Here is a 17313-nt window from a genome sequence, read left to right on the forward strand (position 1 = left end):
CACAGATGAGCTCGGGACGGCTGACAAACGGGGACAGACAAGTGGAGGCTGCTCCTGCCAGAGGAGGACGGCCACGCCGGGGCTTCTCCCCACGCACCAAAGTGCCCCCTGCCCGTGGGCCACTCCTCAGATCCACACCACCCCTCCCCCCACCCAGGGACCAGAAATCTGGACCCCCGGGCCGTGTGGGCCCCAGAACTCCTTCCGTGTTCGTCTCCCGGGGCTGCCACAACCGACTACCACGGGGTCAGTGGCCCTGGAACAAGGCACTTTCACTCTCCCCCCGCCCTGGAGGCCACAAGTCCCAATGGCAGGTGTGTGGGGGCGGGGCTGCTTCCTTCCAGAGGCTCTGAGGGAGAATGGGTCCCAGGCCTCCGTCCTAGATTCTGGTGCCTTCCGGCAATCCTTGGTGTCCTTGGCCAGTCCCTCCTCCCTCTCCTGTCTCTCTGTGAAGCTCTCTGCGCACATGCCTGAAAATATCACCGATGCCACTACGCTCAGACTGCTGGGGGTCAGACCAACAAATGTACCTCGACCGCGTACAGGAGGAGGTAGGAAAGGTTGTTAAGGGAAACGTAATGGTTGTTTTCTCCAACCTCTTAGAACCTGAAGCAACAATTTTAAAAGGCGCCTTAATTTATTTCTAAATCGAGACAAACATAGCATTAAATCATTATCAGACATGAGAAAAGCAAAGCAGCTAATCTGGCTTTCATTTGACTCCATTTAGTTAAAAGTGGCTTTCAACAGGAGTGGGAGGAGGAGGGGCAGGAGGGAAGGAATATAATAATACCCAAAAAATGCCCTTGATGGAAATGATAAGGTTCCCGCGTGAAGAAAGCCGCCGCGAGGCTTTCTCATGCAAATGCCCCGCTGCCTGGGAAGCCAGCTGCACCCTGGGACTGGAAACCGCACAGAGAGTCCCAGTGCCAGTCCTCGTCTAGGGCAGAAGGCTCGGGGTTCACGAAGGAGGGGAGAAGGCCCACCCTTCACAGCCCGGACCGCACAGCAAACCAGACCTGGAGCCCGGGCCCCAGCAGAAGAGCCTGAGTGGCCAGATCAAGGCCACGGTGCTGACCTTTATCTGACACTGGAATTCTGTCATAAGAGAAATCTCTGTTCTTTGTGAGAAAAGAGGAAGGAAGGAAGGAAGGAAGGGAGGAAGGGAGGGAGGGAGGGAGGGAGGGGAGGGAGGAAAAGGCTCAGAACAGCGTCAAGTTTCGAGAAGTATGAGCCCCACCTTGTGCCCGATGCTCACTTCCCAGAGGGGCCCCAGGTCCCCACCTGTACCCAGGAGAGGGCTCTGTCCCCCACAGGGACCAGAGGCCACGGTCCCGCTGGGGAAGGGGCAGGGAAGAGGAAAAGAACGGCTGGGTGTAGACAACCTGCTTTTCTGATGTAACCAAGTGCAGCTGCACCCTCCTTGCCAGCCGAGCCCAGCGCCCCAGCCCCGTAGGCACCGAGGCCGCGGGCAGCCTGTCCGTGCAGATGGCACACGCCCTCGGGTGGACGCTGGGCCAGGTCACTGGGTTAGAGCAGGTCACTAATTCGGCCCCAGGTGCCGGTGCCAGGGCAGGGCGTCTGTCCACGCCCGCCCCATAGGCCCCTGGTGACCCCAAGAACCGAGTCCAGACTCCTCCCTGCAGCCCAAAGGCCCGTGAGCTGGCCCAGACCCTCGACTCCTGGCTCCTCCTTTTCATCCCGTATTTTGCTCCTCAGGCCTCAACCTCCTTTCTGAACTAGAAAACCCCAGGGTGTCTGGGGGGGCTCAGTGGGATGAGCGTCAACTCTCAGTTTCAGCTCAGGTCACGATCTCGAGGTCTGTGAGATCGAGCCCCATTTGTCGGGCTCTGTGCTGACAGCGCAGAGCCTGCTTGGGATTTTCTCTCCCTCTCTCTCTGCCCCTACCCTGCTCTTTCTTTCTGTCTCTCAAAACAAAAGCCCTGTCACTGCGTTTCCCCTTCACAGACTCTATGGCTAACTAACCATGTAGGATGTGCCATTTTTTATCGTCTGGGCCCCAGGAGGAGTTCCTGACCTGGGGCAGGGACCGTGTCTGTCTCGAAGCACCACAGACCCCTGCCCCTGCACGGTGCCCAGCATAGACGGGTGCCCATGAGTCCAAGTTGGGGGAAGGGAGGGAGGGAAGAAGGAAGGGAGGGAGGGAGGGAGGGAGGAAGGAAGGAAGGAAGGAAGGGAGTGGTGAATAAGTGACGGAACTCTCCAACCTCTCCTTCATGAACCCAGGTCAGCTCTGGCTGATTGCATCTGTCTTGCCAAAGGCCCTGGGGTGCTCCTGGGGTACCAGTGAATGAGCCGCCTACAGGCCAACCCGGGCAAGCCCAGGAGGGGCACCCGCCAGCCACTGCCTGCCACCAGGGGTGGCACCGTCTTCCTGCCTCCACACGGCAGGGGCACAGCTGGGCAGAGGCGTGCCCCCTGCGCTAGCTAGGCACACCGATGTGGTGTGACGGCACACTTCAGAGCACTGCCAAGACAGCTTGGCCAGGTTTCCACAGCCTCCTACCTGGGCACCCAGCACAGAAGGGCCCCAAATGACCCCTTTCAGTCTTGGTCTTACAGCCTACATGTGGGATAAGCAAGGTCCGTGACCCCACCGTTGCACAAGGACAAAATGGACTCGAGGTCGATCCGCCTCTCTAGGAAGAGCAGTAGTCCTGTGACTTCCCAGCTCTTGGAAGCATCTGGAAGCGGGAGGAGACGGAGGTGAAAGGGTCCAGCGCCCCCCCTCCCCCACGGGCGACCCCTCCTCACCCTGTGTCACCAGGACAGCGAGCGAGCACAGTGACCAGATCTTCTGCCGGGGCTCAGCAGCACGCCAGGTGTGAGAGTAAAGTCGGGGCGTTGTCCGCTCGGCCAGTCCCAGCCTGTGAAGCCGGGAGGTGTGGGAACCCAAGTCCTCAACCCCCGGCCACTGGGAAGACAGACCCAAAATCCTGACCTTCCGCCGGGAGCCACACAGCACAGGCACTGAGGGACACAAGCCACAAGCAGTGGGGAGTGGGGGTCGTCAGGGAGGGCTTCTCTGTAAAGAGCCCCGAAGGCACCCCCATTTCACAGGGTGTGCAGGTCCCTTAGGGGCACAACAGAAGAATGACCGCCTTCTCTGCTCCCTTGAGAAGCCAGCCTGCTTCCGTCACCCACGGCGTCGGCTGCCCCCAGGGAGGCCACCTTTCCCCCCTCAAAGACACAGCCACCCGCGCGTCTGCCCTCAGAGACCCCCTCCTCCCATCCTCCCTGTCCCCGTGTGGCCGTGGGACCGAGGACCTGCAGTCCTGGAGTCGCGGAGCTGGCCTGCTTCTGTACCACGGGGGCCCGCCGACCGCCACCTTGCAGCCCAGCGGGCCCTGAGAAAGGGGCCCCCCGACTCTCCTGTCCGTCTCTCACCTGACTCTCCCGCGGCCCCAGTCGCCTGTCGCCCACCCCCAGCGCGGACTCCGTGTCCGGACAGACCTCCGTGCATCTGGCCGAGGTCTTCTCCGAGAGGAGGAGGAAGTGGTCCCAACCCCCCTCCCCAGCGAGAGAGAGTGGCTCCGCGATCACATCCACCAACACCGAAGCCATCTGGCAGGAGACAACCCGAGCAGCTCGTCTCCCTGCCGGTCACGGGCAGTGGCGACTCACGAGCCTTGATCGCAGCCGCGCAGCCTTGCGGGAACGGCAGGAGACTCAGGAGGCGAGGCCGACGGAGCAAGGCCGTCTCCCCCCAACACCTCGCTGGGCGAGAGCGACAAGGCTGCCCGGATGGAGGCCGTGAGCGACGAGACCCTGCAACCGCTGCCACAGCTTCGCCACGCGGCGCTGGGCAGGTGGCACCGCAAACCAAAGCCTGGAGGTCTCCCTGCAGGCTCGGGGCCAGCTGCCTGGATCTGGCTACACGTGCTGGGCCCGGCAAAGGGTGCAGACAAGCTGAGCTCTTGCCCTGTGACCCAAGTGCAAACTTAGAGGCCACCCTTTAGGAAAGCACAGCGTGGGGCGCGCAAACAACAACAGAGACGGAGATGAACTTTGGTACGTTGACGCACGGTAGAAAGACCCATAAGCACACCTGCCGAACTTGCCCCAGAATCCGACCTCCACGCTGCGGTGCACGCTCGGGGGCAGGGTTCGGGACCCGTGCCCAGGCAGGGCACATGGGCAGCAGGCCGGCTCCAGCACAGATGATTCTCTAAGCCCGCCAACAGGGCCCAGCTCTAAATCAGGGTCCTCGAGGGCATCTGACGTCCTGCCCCTCACCGCTGGGCTGCCTTGAGGACCGTCTCTCCAGCGTCTATTCACAGCCGTTTGTGAGCACACCCGTGCCCTGGGTCTTGCTCCTAACTGCGGGAGGACCCCCGCCCCCAGCGCAGGGTGCCCCAGAGACCCACCCCCACAGGCTTCCTCTCTCGGTGGCCTCGGCTACCCGTCTGCACACTCGGACGGCTGGCCGCCACTCTGCTGCCTTCCCATCACCCCAGATTAGGAACAGCCTGGTCACTACCTGCCAGGGCTCAGGGTCCCCCGCTTCCCGCTCATCTGTGTTTGCAATGAACTGAAAGTGAAGTTTTTGCGGTCAAACCGCACGATGCTCTGCGCCCTGGTTATGTTCCATCCTCTGTCCTGTCCCCCCACCTCCGAGTGTGCTCCCAGCCCACCCAGGTCGCAGCTCCTCCACCAGCAACTGTGGCAAAGGCCGCAGTCGTCCCCCAAAACCCGCTCCACCGGCTCAGTCGTAACACCCCCAGTTATCTGGACACACGACACCCAACAGAAGGGCAGTTCCCAGACCCTGTGGAGCTGGGTGCAGCCACGTGACTAGGTTCTGGCCAAGCGGATTCCGGTGGACAGAAAAAGGCCCAGGGTGACCCCATCCTAATCCCTAGAAGCTATGACTAAGTGACCCGACATGCAAAAGGGGACTTTGTGGGTGGGATTAAGGAAAGGATCTTGAGACGGGACGGCCACCCTGGATTTTCATGGGGGGACCCAATGTAATCATAAGGGTCCTTGAAAGGGGGAGGCGGGGACCAGAACCAGAGGTCAGGTACCCTACCCACCTCGGCCAGGTCCAAGCCAATTCCCCGGGAGGCCAGAGGCCCCAGGCCACCCCACTGCCCCTCAGCCATGTTGTCCTCAAGGTCAATACAGGCTTATGCCTGATGATGCCAGAGCCTCTGACAACAGTGAAAACAGCAGAAAGCACTCAAGAAAACCGTCAACAGAGAAAACCGGAGAAGGTTTAGTATTCCACCACAACTTAAAAAAAGATATGAAATAATACCAATATAAAACATTGCATAGCAAATCACGTTTGTACAAAATCCAGTAAGAAAACATAATTTTATCATTTAAGATGATTCATAAAATACACTTTGCTGAGAAGCAAATCAACATCATAAACAGTGACGATCTCCCGAGCACAGCAGAGAGACACGAGCCCCGCGCTTCTCGGCGCCGTGCCCTCGCTGAGGACGCCCGCGTGGCTCGCCGCGTGGCTGGTGCCGAAGTAAGAGCGGTCAGGAGCACGGCGCCCCCTCCACCCTCGGCCACGCTCACCAGTGGCGCCGGCAAGGCACGAGGGGAGGAGGGGCCAGAGCACGTGCGTCTGTCCCCGTGCTGCGGCAGGAGGGCCGTGCCGGCCCCTCCGGCCACCACTTCATTGGTAGGTGACCTTCACGCAGAAGGCCTCTTCGTTTTTGTCTTCGTGGTCGTTGATGTAAATCAGAATCTCTTCCTCCCCGGCGCTCTGGCGAGATGCAAACCGCAGGCCGATGGTGTAGGTCTCTCCTCCCCCAACCTGGACGCACGCAGGTAAGCATCAAATCCTAGCCCCACCCCAGCCACTACTCTCTCTATTCCGGCAAGTTCTACATGCGCAACCCCAGGCTGACGGAGGATGTTAAGCTGAGGCTCCAGCCCCGGGTGCAGGGCGCGTGCGGGGCCCCCAGGCGCCACATGTTCCGAACTCCTTTCCCAGTGTCCCCGGCCACACCTGCTCTTCCCACGTCCCGGGGGACGCTTCCCGCCTGAGGAAACGCCCTCCCCTGGCCGCCAGGCTGCCAGCGCCATACTTGCCTTGAAATACCCACAACGGAGGAAAGGCTAATTTGCAGGGCACTTACAGATGAAAGCGCTGATGAACTGAGGGCAGGCTGGCCACCAGAACCCCCACAACGGTGCCCAGATAGGGGGGCCCCAGACGCACGGGCAGAAGAGCTCAATGAGGGGTGTCTGCTCCCCCCACCCCAGTTCAGAACGGCTCTGCTCCCTCCCGGGCTCTCAAGACCGTCACTGGATAGAAATGCTCCTAAACGCGGTGCTCACCTCACACCGCAGGGTCCGAGGGGCCCCCACACAGCCCCCCCGCCCCGCGCCCGGCGTTGCGCACCTGGAAGGACTCCTCCCTGAACTGCAGCAGGTCCGGGCGGTCGCTGAGCAGGCGGTAGGTCCTCGGGGTGGGGTAGGGGTTGGTGTAGGTGATGCGCTTGTTGGCGCCCTTGCCTTCCCCTGCGGCCAGTGTGATCTCGAAGGCCTGTGGGGGCGAGGACAGTCACCCTTCCCGAGCCGGCTCAGCTCGTGCGGCCCAACTTAGGGCACGTCCACGAATACGACAGACGGGGGCTCACCGTACAGGAGCAGCCCCACCGCCACCCCCAGGCCACAGGCGACGGAGAAGGCAACCCCCGCCTGAGATCAGGTCGTAGGACCAGGTGACAGGTGACGAACCACCCATACCCTGTGGCCCACCACATTGCTCCCTCCCCCACTGACCTTGGAAATGAGAGGAGGGCGGCACGAGAGGCAAACGAGCCACGAGGCCACCAGCTGGTGGTAGTCCACATCGACCAGGTTGAGGTGGATGAACCGGGTCCCCGCCCTCCGGGGCGTCACGCCCACATGCAGGTCCTGCACCCCGCGAGGGGGCAGCACGAACACACCTCTGGGGTCAGTCTTCGAGAGCAGAAGAGAACCGGGTCAGGACACGGCCCCTCGCGCTGTGCAGACCAGGGCTTCCTGGACGCCCGCGGCGCAGGGAACGAAGGGAATCTGAAGGGAATCCCAAGGGAACCCCAGCTGTTCCGGGGTGGGGGGGCCCATGTGCCCTGCACGAGGTCAGCAGGGGCCCGAGGGACAATGTCAGCCTCGCCCTCGGCATCACGGTGCGGCACGGTCCACATCGCCACCCATGCGGGCAAGTGCCCCCGTGTGTGACGGTCCCCTGAGCACCAGGGCTGCCCCGGCAGGGGAGACCTCAACGAGCTCCTCTCTCCACCCTGGCAAGAGGCAGGGAGTCCGCACAGCCCCCGTGACCCGGATTCTAAATTAACTGCAGAGTCGCTTTTAGCATTTACCTTCCACCAATCCTAAATATCGGCCTTTGGGGTTTCTAGGTCACTCATCCAGGATGGCGTATCTAACAACCTGAATGAAGACGGCCAAGCCCCAAGCCTGTTCTCGGGACTCAGGCTGGCTGCAGCCAGTCCCCACGCCGTCCGTTCCCAGGGTGGGGTGAGGGTGAGGAGAGGCCAGAGAACACCCAGCGACCTACTGTCAGCTCCTGGGGGTGTGAGGTGAAAGCTTGCACTCTCCTAACCGCCTGTGTCCCCCGAAGGACAAGGGACAGGCGGGTCCGCTGGCCTGTGACGCAGGACACGTCCACGCGCTGTAAGGAGTGGAGGTGGATCCGCCATATTTGGACAGGTGTCGCCAGCCAGCGATCCCTGTGTGGGACGGAAGCACCAAGCGTGAGAGGGAAGCCAGGAGGAGGCCGACAAGGTGGCCAGGAGGACAGGGGCCAAGGGGACAGGGTGGAGCCCGGCCGCTGTCACGTTCACACCACTTGGACTCTCCTGCACGACACCCTGCACGAATGACGACGTGGGCTTCTGCCAGAAATCAACAATCCCAAACCAGGGGGTCTGGGGCGAAGCGCGTAACATGGAAGTGCATGTGGGCCTAGAGGCCACGCGGGCCTGAGCTCGAGGGCCCCATCCCAGCTGCCTGGGGCCACAGGACACGGACCCTTCCTGTGAGTGGGGCTCAGGAGCGCTGCCCCTTGTCCACACAGCCCGAGACGGGCCCTGAGCTCAGTTAGCCCTGCCCCAGTCCCGGACGTGCTATTCGAAAGCCCCCAGCCGGCCCCAGTTTTAAAGGGTCCTCAAGGGGTTGGGATAGGAGACTTCCGAAGAAGAGGTAAAAGAAAAGGGTCATTTCGACTGAGTGAGAGAAGCAGGAGGTGATGTGATCACCATCTCAGGCATCGAAGGACAATGGCCGCCACCTCCCGTCTCCCCTCATTGGAACCAGGCACCGTTCTAGCGCAGAGAGCACCTTGGAGGGCTCTCTGTGCGTCCCCCAGGCTGCCGGTGCCTCTCTGAGCAGAGGGCGCCCTTTGCGAGGCTCCTGCCAGTCCTGGAGTCTCACCTCCCGTGACCAAAGACCCGACAACGACCCCCGTCAGGAGCTCAGGAAGGCCTGGGCCGGCCCTTCCAATGCCAAAGCCAGAAGTTTCTCACCCATGCCCGCCCCTCCAGACCTCCGGGGTTCAGGTTCTCAGACTTACGTGTAAACGAGGACAAAGAAGTCTTTGCTCTCTGGGCTCCGACCACTAGCCACCTTCAAGAACACGTCCCGTGGCTCCCCAGGGCCCTGTGAGACACGGGCACACCCTAAGGACACCGCCTGCCTGCCCACTCCAAGCCCAGCCCCCTGAGCCACACGAAGTGAAAACAGGCATGAACCAGGCTCCCTTCCCCCCAACAGGTGTTTAATTTTCAGTATTAGTCAGAATTTGCTATCTTTTTTTACTGCCAAAAAGAAAATCATTAACTTCTCGATTTCATATTGAGTTCAATAATTATATTCTGCAGGAGACTTTATCCAGTTTCCTAACCAGTCATAATACAATTATTGCCATTATTCTTTACACAATGGCAATTAATAAGTGGTTTAATTACCACTCAATCTATTCACTCTGCTTCACGCCTTTTTTCTTTCATTTAAATTCAGATCATCAAAGAGCTGATCTACTAGCAGAAGAGATGAGAATTCATGCATAAAGCTCCCACAAGATGTCCAAATAGCCCTTGAGCACCTGAGAAAGACACCACTTAATGGAAACCTCACAATGAAGAGGCCGCAGGAGGTCAGGGGCTTGGACGACAGGAGGAGGGCTGGCTGGGAGATGGGCTAAGCGGGACTTACCACATTCTGGGTCTCACAAATGACGTTCGGGTCACTACATCGGACATGGACCTGGGGTTCCTCGCCAGGTCTTCCCACAGGAGCACCTGGTGAGGGGGATCATCCAAACAAACATCTTGGGGCGCCCGGGTGGCTCGGTCGGTTGAGCGTCTGACTTCGGCTCAGGTCATGAACTCACGGCTCTGTGAGTTCGAGCCCCGCGTCGGGCTCTGTGCTGATGCTCAGAGCCTGGAGCCTGCTTCGGAGTCTGTGTCTCCCTCTCTCTCTGCCCCTAACCCACTCACATTCTGTCTCTGTCTCTCTCAAAAATGAATAAACATTAAAAAAAAAAAATCTTTTCTAGACAGGCCTGGGCCGTCACAGGGGCTCAACAGATGCCCGCTGGGCGGTGGGCAACGCCACCCTACCCCAGTCCCGCCTGCTGGGGCACCGGCACCTCCGCTGGGAGCCGCGGCCTCGGGGCCTTCTCCAAAGGGAGGGACCAAAGTAAACGGGGGGCAAGGGGGAGACGACGGAACAAGGCGCCGTCGTGCTCTGAAGGCACCGGGCCAGAGCCACGCAAGTGAGTCGGGAGCGGGAGGCACGCGCGTCCTCCCCGCACAGCCCTCGGGGCCGAGGAGGCACCAGCAGCCGGCCAAGGACACGCCCCGACATCTCAGAGCATGCGGGAAGGTGGCCGTTTCAAAATCCAGAATCCAAAATTCAAAACGGCAGAATGTACGGACGGGTCACAGGTTGGAGTCCGAGCATCGGGGGATAACACGATGATGCCACTCGTGCCCCTCGGGGAAAGGCCCCTTCCCGTCCGTGGAGCCTGGCAGACGCGCGCCGCGGGGACAGCTGGGACCTGCCTGGGAGCGTGTGCCAGGGGGGCAGGCGGATGGCCTTCTTCAGGAAGGTGAGCTCCGGGTGGTAGAAGCGGAAGACCTGGTCCGCCGCGGGGGGCTGGGTCTCCACGGTCAGGCAGAGCACGGCGATGGGCTTGCCGCCGCCGCCCCGGAACACGACCTGCGGGAGCGGGGGGCGCCAGCGTCAGGACCGGCCCGCGGGCTCCGGAGAGCCGCACGCGCCACACCCCACGCCGGTCTGGTCTCCGCGGGCCCGCTCGCCCCGGGGGGCGGGGGAGGGGCGGCCGCATCAGAAACGGGGCAGAGTCCGCGGCGACGTACGCCCACGCCGAAGGGGCGGCACCCGGCACGTGGCTGCACGCGGGCACGCCCCTGGGGCACACGGGCCACGCGGGGCTGCCGCGACTGCCGCTTCTCGTCAGCCAGCCACGCCCCTCAAGCGCCGCTGACGAAGGTTTGCGGCCCAACGTCGGCCTCATCCCCCTCCACCAGGCGTGCGCCCCGGGAAGGCGCTCGGGGGCCTGACGCTAGCGGAGGGCAGCGGGGCACGGGCTGTTTGATTCCGGGCGGTAAAAGGGGGCTGTACCTAAAGCAGAATGGCTACAAACATAAACTTCCTTTTAAAAAAAAGTTACCTAACTTCTCTATCCCAAAGAGGCACTGCTGTGGACGACTGACAGGTGTCTTCCTTCCCCGAGCCCTCCAGGCCCCTGAACGGGGGCAGGCAGGCAACCTTCCCACGTCCACAGAGAACCCGGGCCTCCATTCAGACCCTCCACACACGGGACGGACGTTCCGCGCGGGCCTGTTTGATCGTGGAATCCCTCAGATGTACACACATAGAAAGCTGTCCGTGTAAAACTACGTTCAAGCCACAAATCGTAACAGGACGGCCACCAAGGGCCCACATCCCCGCGGGGACAGCCCGGCCATCCACACCGCTGAGCTCTGGGTGCCCCGCCAGCCCCGCCGGAAGAAGCCGCCCTTCCAGACTCCAGGGGCGCCATCCTGGCTTTTCTTTGCTGGTTCCCCACCTTCGGCCCCTCGAGCAGAGCTGCGCGTGGTCGTGCCTATTCGGACCTTCACCCGAGAGGTCTCCTTCCCTGTCTCACGCGTGCTCACCCGGCTGCGAGAGCAGCTCCCACGGGCCCATCGTCTGTGCCCGGACCCTCTGGCCAGAACTGCACCCCAACGCTGAGACTTCACGCCAAAACACCTCCACGCATGGATCCAGCTGCCCGTGCTCATTACACGCCAGGTCTCTGCCCCCCACTCTCGCGGCTGGGCCCCCCCACACCAGGTCTCTGCTCCCCAGGCGGCTCCTGGAAGCACAGAGGACAGCCAAGGCTCCGGAGAAGGGAAACTTCCGGTCAGCCTCACCCAACAGGAGCTCTCCCTACAGCGGGCTTGGATCCAGAGTGCGACCGTCCACACCGCAGACCCTGAACGGCAGGATGGCGCCCTCCTCGAGACAAGTCTCAGGCTCACCACCCACGCTGAGCCCCCCGAGTCAGGATTTCTGGCTTCTTCCCTCTGTTCCCTAGCACAAGTGGGGCGAGTAGCCGCTTTCTGCCATTTCTGCCTCCTTGAAGGCTTCGAATTCTGGTTTTACCCCTTCCAGTGACTTGGTAACATCAGAGTTAGCCTAGTTAACGGTGCTTTGAAAGGGAGGGCGGTGCCAGAGGGAGGGCAGGTCCAGCGTCCAAGGCTGGCCACAGCCGAGAGAAGCAGCAAATATAAACCTGCGTTCACAATGAGACTCCAAAAACTGGGCCATCCCTGGAGGTTGCTAGGGCACAATTCATTATTTGAAAATGATAAATAAAATGAAAGAGTCCAACATGTACCCTGACTTTCTGGTGTAAAGTATCTTTCAGGCGCAGGGCGCCTGGGGGGCTCAGTCGGGTAAGTGTCCGACTTCGGCTCAGGTCATGATCTCACGGTTCATGAGTTCGAGCCCCGTGTCGGGCTCTGTGCTGATAGCTCAGAGCTTGGAGCCTGCTTCAGATTCTGGATCTCCTCTCTCTCTCTGCCCTCACCCACTCACGCTGTCTCTCCGTCCCTCTCTCTCTCTCTCTCCTCTTCTCCCTCTCTCTGTCTCTGTCAAAAATAAACATTTTTTTTTAATTTAAAAAAAAAAAGACGACATTTCAGGGCAACCACACTGCTGGTGGGAAATGCTTATTTCCGGCAGAATCACAGCAAACAAGCACAGGGAGAAGGAGAAAAGTTGAATTTCCCCGTTTTCCACCCTGAAAATGAGCGTGGGCAATGAGTCCGAGGTGGACAGCAGAGGCAGGGCACGGGATCATTGGCCCGGACTCACACAGACCAGAGACAGGCGAGCACAGAGTGGACTGTTGGCGGCACGGCAGGGACAGTGGCACCGTCCTCACGTGTCAGGCACACAGACTGAGGCAATCGTGGGTGAACTCCTAAGATTTCTGGGGTTTGCTTTCAAACTCCAAATTCACGTAAGGAAAAGGTACCAGCCTCTCGGATTTCATCGACAGCCCTAATAAAGCGCTGACGTATTCCTTAAACAAGGCAAAGCTGTGCCTCCACGTCTAGGTAAAATATAGCCATTTGCACTGGTGATGGGGCCGTGGGCACCAAGCTGCCACCACGGTGAGACGGGGACACAGGCCTTCCCATTGGGAGCTGGCTCCTCATCTGGGACTCACTGGAATCCTCTGTCCCTCGGCAGCGATGGGGCAAAACCTTGTCGCTTCTGTTTTTACTTTCAAACTACTTCAAATGGGCATTTGTCTCCCCCAGAAAAGCTTCAGAAACTCCTAAACACAAGCGCCAAGCTCTCACTGAGAACATTCTGAAGGCGGCAGCTGTGTGTGCAAACACGCTTCCCTCAGAGGCGGCAAGAAGGATCCCCAGAATAGCCCTCCCCCACCCCCTGCACTGACCTCTATGGGACCGCGGGAATGCCGCGGACGAGGGTCAAGGGGCCCGTCTGACCCCCGTTGTGTGTGTGGCCGCATGCTGGGGACAGCTGCGCTTGCAGGGGCCGTGGGGTGGCACACACAAACCAAGAGCTGCAAGGTGCCACGCGGCCAGGGAGACGCTTTCCACTCCAGACGCCCACCCGGAGGCTGTACCGGTATCGGCTGAAGCTGCCACCCGCCCCGTCAGGACACGAAAGTCCACCTCTGGGGGCCCTGCCCCGCCACCAACCCTCCCTGGCAGCAGGGGCAGGGAAGGGCCGAGGCCGGGACCCAGCGGCCGAGTAACAACAGAAATCGTGAACACCTCACCGGGTCAGCTCAGAGGGTACACCTGGCTCTCACCCCAAGACCCTGCGAATGTCGGGGACCAGAGGCCTCCCGCCCCCTACCTTGGCGTGCTTGGTCGGCGTTGCACTGCACTTCTGGGGCGATCCGGGTCCGTGCCTTCTCAGAGATCGGCTCAGCAGGGGCCTGTGAGACACCAATTGGCGCCAGGAGTCACGGGATGGGAGTCGGAGGTTGACAGGCACTGTAGAAACAGCTGTCCACCTTGGGGCCCCTGTGCACGGTGTCCTTTGCTCTCTACTGATAAACATTCAGGGCTTCACTGTCACGAACCAGCCTCGCTACCCCAAAGAGGAAGCAGGAGCTGCCATGAGCCGTTGCAGCGCCACCAGCCCACCGCGACCCCGCTCTGCCTGAAGCCAAAGGCCTGATCTTCACTGTCCCTACGACCTCTCGTCCCAAAAGTGCACCCGAAGAGCTGCATAGGGATCTGTATGCCTCCGAGAGTCCCTCAGGCCCCTTTAAGTGAGGAGCCCTGTCCTACAGAACTGACCTCAAAGTCAGTAAAACGGACGAACCGCGCGCCTCGCGCCGCCCCCCCCCCCCAATCACACGGGCACGTAGCGCTCACGTCCCTCAATGGAAACCCCCACGCCCGCATTTCCCGCAGCAGCACACACGCCACGGAAGACGTGGGCAAACAGCATTAACTAGAGAACACAAAGTGCTGGGAACTTTCAACCCGTTAGCTCTTCTGAGGGAAGGGGCGGTTCTGTGCCCACGCGGATACGAGCATTCAGAGGGGACGGGCCGGCCCTTCCCGAGGCCCGCTGTGGACACACACGCGCAGGGGCCGGTGGAGCGGTGACACCCGAAGGCTAATCGGCCTGCAGCACGGGACAGGAAATGGGCCACCGCTACTCAGCCTGGCGCGATTCCCCCGCATGCCTGTCCAGCCCGGCCGGCCCTGGAAGGGCGGCCTCCCCACCTGCCCCACGGAGAAGGTCTGGTATTTGAAGGGGATGTGGGCGGTCTCCCGGGGGCGCAGGAAGAGCTGTGGGGCGAGGCCGCCCCGCAGATGGAACATGTCCTCTTCCACCGGTGTGTGCAGCTTGGCCGCGTCTTTGAAGAACCTCCACTCCCGACTGTCCGAGATGATGCTAGAAGGTGGGGGAGACGCGCTGCTGAGGCAGAAACGTGCTTCCTGGCGAGTCCCCTGCCCGCCCGCTCAGAGATGGCACTGGGGACGGAGGACCCCGTCGGGGCCGCCGCTCACACGCACCTCAGCTCAGGGATGTCCACCTCGATGGTCACCGTGTGCTGCGTGTTGTGGGGGTTCCGAAGGGCGAACTCGAAGAACTCGGCGGTGCCCAGCGTGACATGCACGGTGTGCTTCGTGGTGATGGCCAGGCTCAGCGCGCTGGTGATGCTCTCCGCCTTCGTGCGCTCCCGATAGGCGGCAATGACCTGCAGGTCGCGTGCGTGCTGTGCGCGGACGCTCTGCTGAGCCTGCGGGGACACGGGTGCCCAACCGGGCCACGGTCCTGGCCTCACTCTCCCTCTCAAGGACTATGTGGCCACCTCCCCCCCCCCCGCCCCAAATACCAAATTTCTTCTGGAATCACCACCACCCCCCTCCTCAGCCAACCTGGGTTGATGGGACTGGCCCGCCCTAGCTCCAGAGGACAGAGAACAACGGGTCTACACAGCACTCCAGGCTCCTCGGTGCCCTGTCGAGGTCAACCCCGGGGAGGCAGGGTCTGCCCTGCGTGTTCCCAAGAGACCACAAAACCGCCGTTTGAGGCCACTCCCCCCAGGGCCTCAATGGCTGGCGTCTGGGCGTAGTGGGGAGTGAGTAGAAGCAGAGGTTGTCAACAAAAGAGGAAAAGAACGGCCTCAGAACGAAGACGGGACAGGCTGCTGCGCAGGTCTCCAGCGTGGCAAGCAGGAGCCTACTCTGCGAGCAGGGGCCCGAATGACCTGAGCTGGGCCAGAGTCCAGACAGTGGGCACGCTGCCTCAGTGGGGCTCAGCCACAGGTCCCTCATCCACCTCCTCCCTCGATGCCCTGACTCCTTGGGCTCGGCAAAACGGAGGTGTTCTAGAGGCCAGAGGCCGGCCTGCTCTTTTGTGTGACTTACCAAGGAGTGAGGCCCGTGGAGTCTGCCCCACAAGATCTAAGACCTAGAAGGGGACCCCCACACTGGGAGGCCCCGTGCTGAGAACCTCTGAACACCAGGGAGGCCCAGGCATCAGAGGGCAGGGCCGCTTGGATGCCTGTGGACTTCACCTCAAGAGGTAAGGACAAAATTTGGTGTAAATTATTTGGATATTGACTTTCCAACATCCTTTGCCCCCCCCGCCCCTGGCAAGGGGAGCCTTCCATTCTCCCTGTGGATCTAGAAACAGGAGGAGGGTTGTGTCCACACTGGAGGCTTCCCTTACATGGACAACCGATGATTAGCGCTTCTTCACAGAGTACGTGGCAGCACGGCCAGACAAAAATTTAGGCCGAGAAACAGAACACAGAGCGGCTTTCCAACCAAATTGAGGCAGTGCACTATTCTGACCCACTCCCAAGTTGTGGGGACAAAATCTGAACTGCCCCCCAGTGGACGACACACGGCAGGCTCGAGGGGAAGAGGCCGGGGCAGGGCACCACGACATCACTGCCTGGTTTAGCACAGACCACACGTGAAAGGCCCACAGGCGGAGTCGGCATGACCCTGCGGGTTGTGAGGAGGGCTCCTCGCCGGTCCCCGCGCCCTTCCATCCATACCACAGAGGCGGCTAGTACCAGGCGGCCCGGGCCTCCCTCCACCCCCACTGACACGGGCGACTTCTCTGATAGAAAGTTCTGGAGTAGGAGCCAGGCAGCCACAGCCCTGCCCTACCCTTGCATCTTCCTCTTGGGACCCGCCTGCCTGGACACAGCATCAGGTGCTCACTCTGGTCCTCGCCCGCGGTGCGGGGTGGCGGGGGAGAAGGTGCCGCCGTATGGCCTTGCCCGGGCGGCTCGGGTCTGGCCTTAGCTCCATACTCCGTGGCTCGGCAGCACCGTGCCAAGTCTCCAGGATCTGCTTTACGGTCACTAGAGTCATCAGTACCAGAGTGACACTTTGGTCTTCCCTCTGCCATACTACCTGACTTCTCAATTCAAGATCCAGGCAGGCAAAGGGTGAGGACACTTAACCGGATCCCTCGGGTCCCAACAGGCAGCAGAGCCCCTCCCTGCATGTCCCAGTGACCAGGTCAAGGGCGAGCGCGTTACCCTGCTCTGATTGGGCCTCTCCTCCGTGGCACTTGGCACAGGATGGCCACGTGAAATGGGGTAGTGCTGCCAACGGCTACCGTGAGGGACGATCCGGGGGCGGGAAGAGGCGGGGCGGGTCCCAGGGCCTGACAGCAGCAACCTAGGACCGCCTGGCAACACCAGGCTCAGGGTGCTGGGCACCTGCTCAACACGGAACAGCCGGTCTGGAGCCCAGGCGGGGGGCCCTGGGGACCCCACTGCTGCACAGACCTGCGTGCGCTGGGCTTTGTCACTGCCGCCTCAGAGGACCCCCCCCCACCACACACACACACACAAGGAGACTGCCAGCCCTCCTCCCCAGGCTCAGGGGCGAGAAGGGGCATTTGTGGAGAAGGTGCCCAGACCGAGGTCTTCCCGCAGCCTGGGACTCGCACACAGCACACAGCAGCTGAGGCTGATCCGCCGCCAGGAAGCAGGGCCGCACTGCCCCGGGCACCGGACACAGATGAAGGGGCCCACCGCAGGTGGAGGCAGTGACTGTCCGAAGCAACAGCCAGGATGCGAACACGGGCATCTGGCCTCTCTCCAACGCTCTCCACTGGCCCAAGAAGCCCCCAGGCCATCAGCATCCCTCGAGTCTGTCACGACTGCCGGGGAAGAACACCACACCCAGAGCTGTTCTCCGCCCTCCCGAGGTGCAGCCTCGGGGCCCAAGACCACCAGGCGGCATGAACCCGTCAGGCGCCAAGGACCAGGCCAGGGGC

General features: G+C 61.3%; 1 protein-coding gene across 1 annotated transcript in view; it reads right to left on the minus strand.

The window, feature by feature from the left end:
• Positions 1 to 5321: 5321 nt before the first annotated feature.
• Positions 5322 to 17313, minus strand: part of NPHP4 (nephrocystin 4) — a 109753-nt gene continuing 97761 nt past the window's right edge. Inside the window, 11 exon segments of the mRNA XM_032594185.1 lie at positions 5322 to 5797; positions 6389 to 6532; positions 6772 to 6951; positions 7550 to 7721; positions 8564 to 8649; positions 9205 to 9290; positions 10056 to 10212; positions 13402 to 13453; positions 13455 to 13483; positions 14286 to 14457; positions 14580 to 14806. Coding sequence (XP_032450076.1) covers positions 5657 to 5797; positions 6389 to 6532; positions 6772 to 6951; positions 7550 to 7721; positions 8564 to 8649; positions 9205 to 9290; positions 10056 to 10212; positions 13402 to 13453; positions 13455 to 13483; positions 14286 to 14457; positions 14580 to 14806 — 1446 coding nt within the window. The 3' untranslated portion in view covers positions 5322 to 5656.

The sequence above is a fragment of the Lynx canadensis genome, chromosome C1 (assembly GCF_007474595.2).
Source record: "Lynx canadensis isolate LIC74 chromosome C1, mLynCan4.pri.v2, whole genome shotgun sequence".
Taxonomy (NCBI): Eukaryota; Metazoa; Chordata; class Mammalia; order Carnivora; family Felidae; genus Lynx; species Lynx canadensis.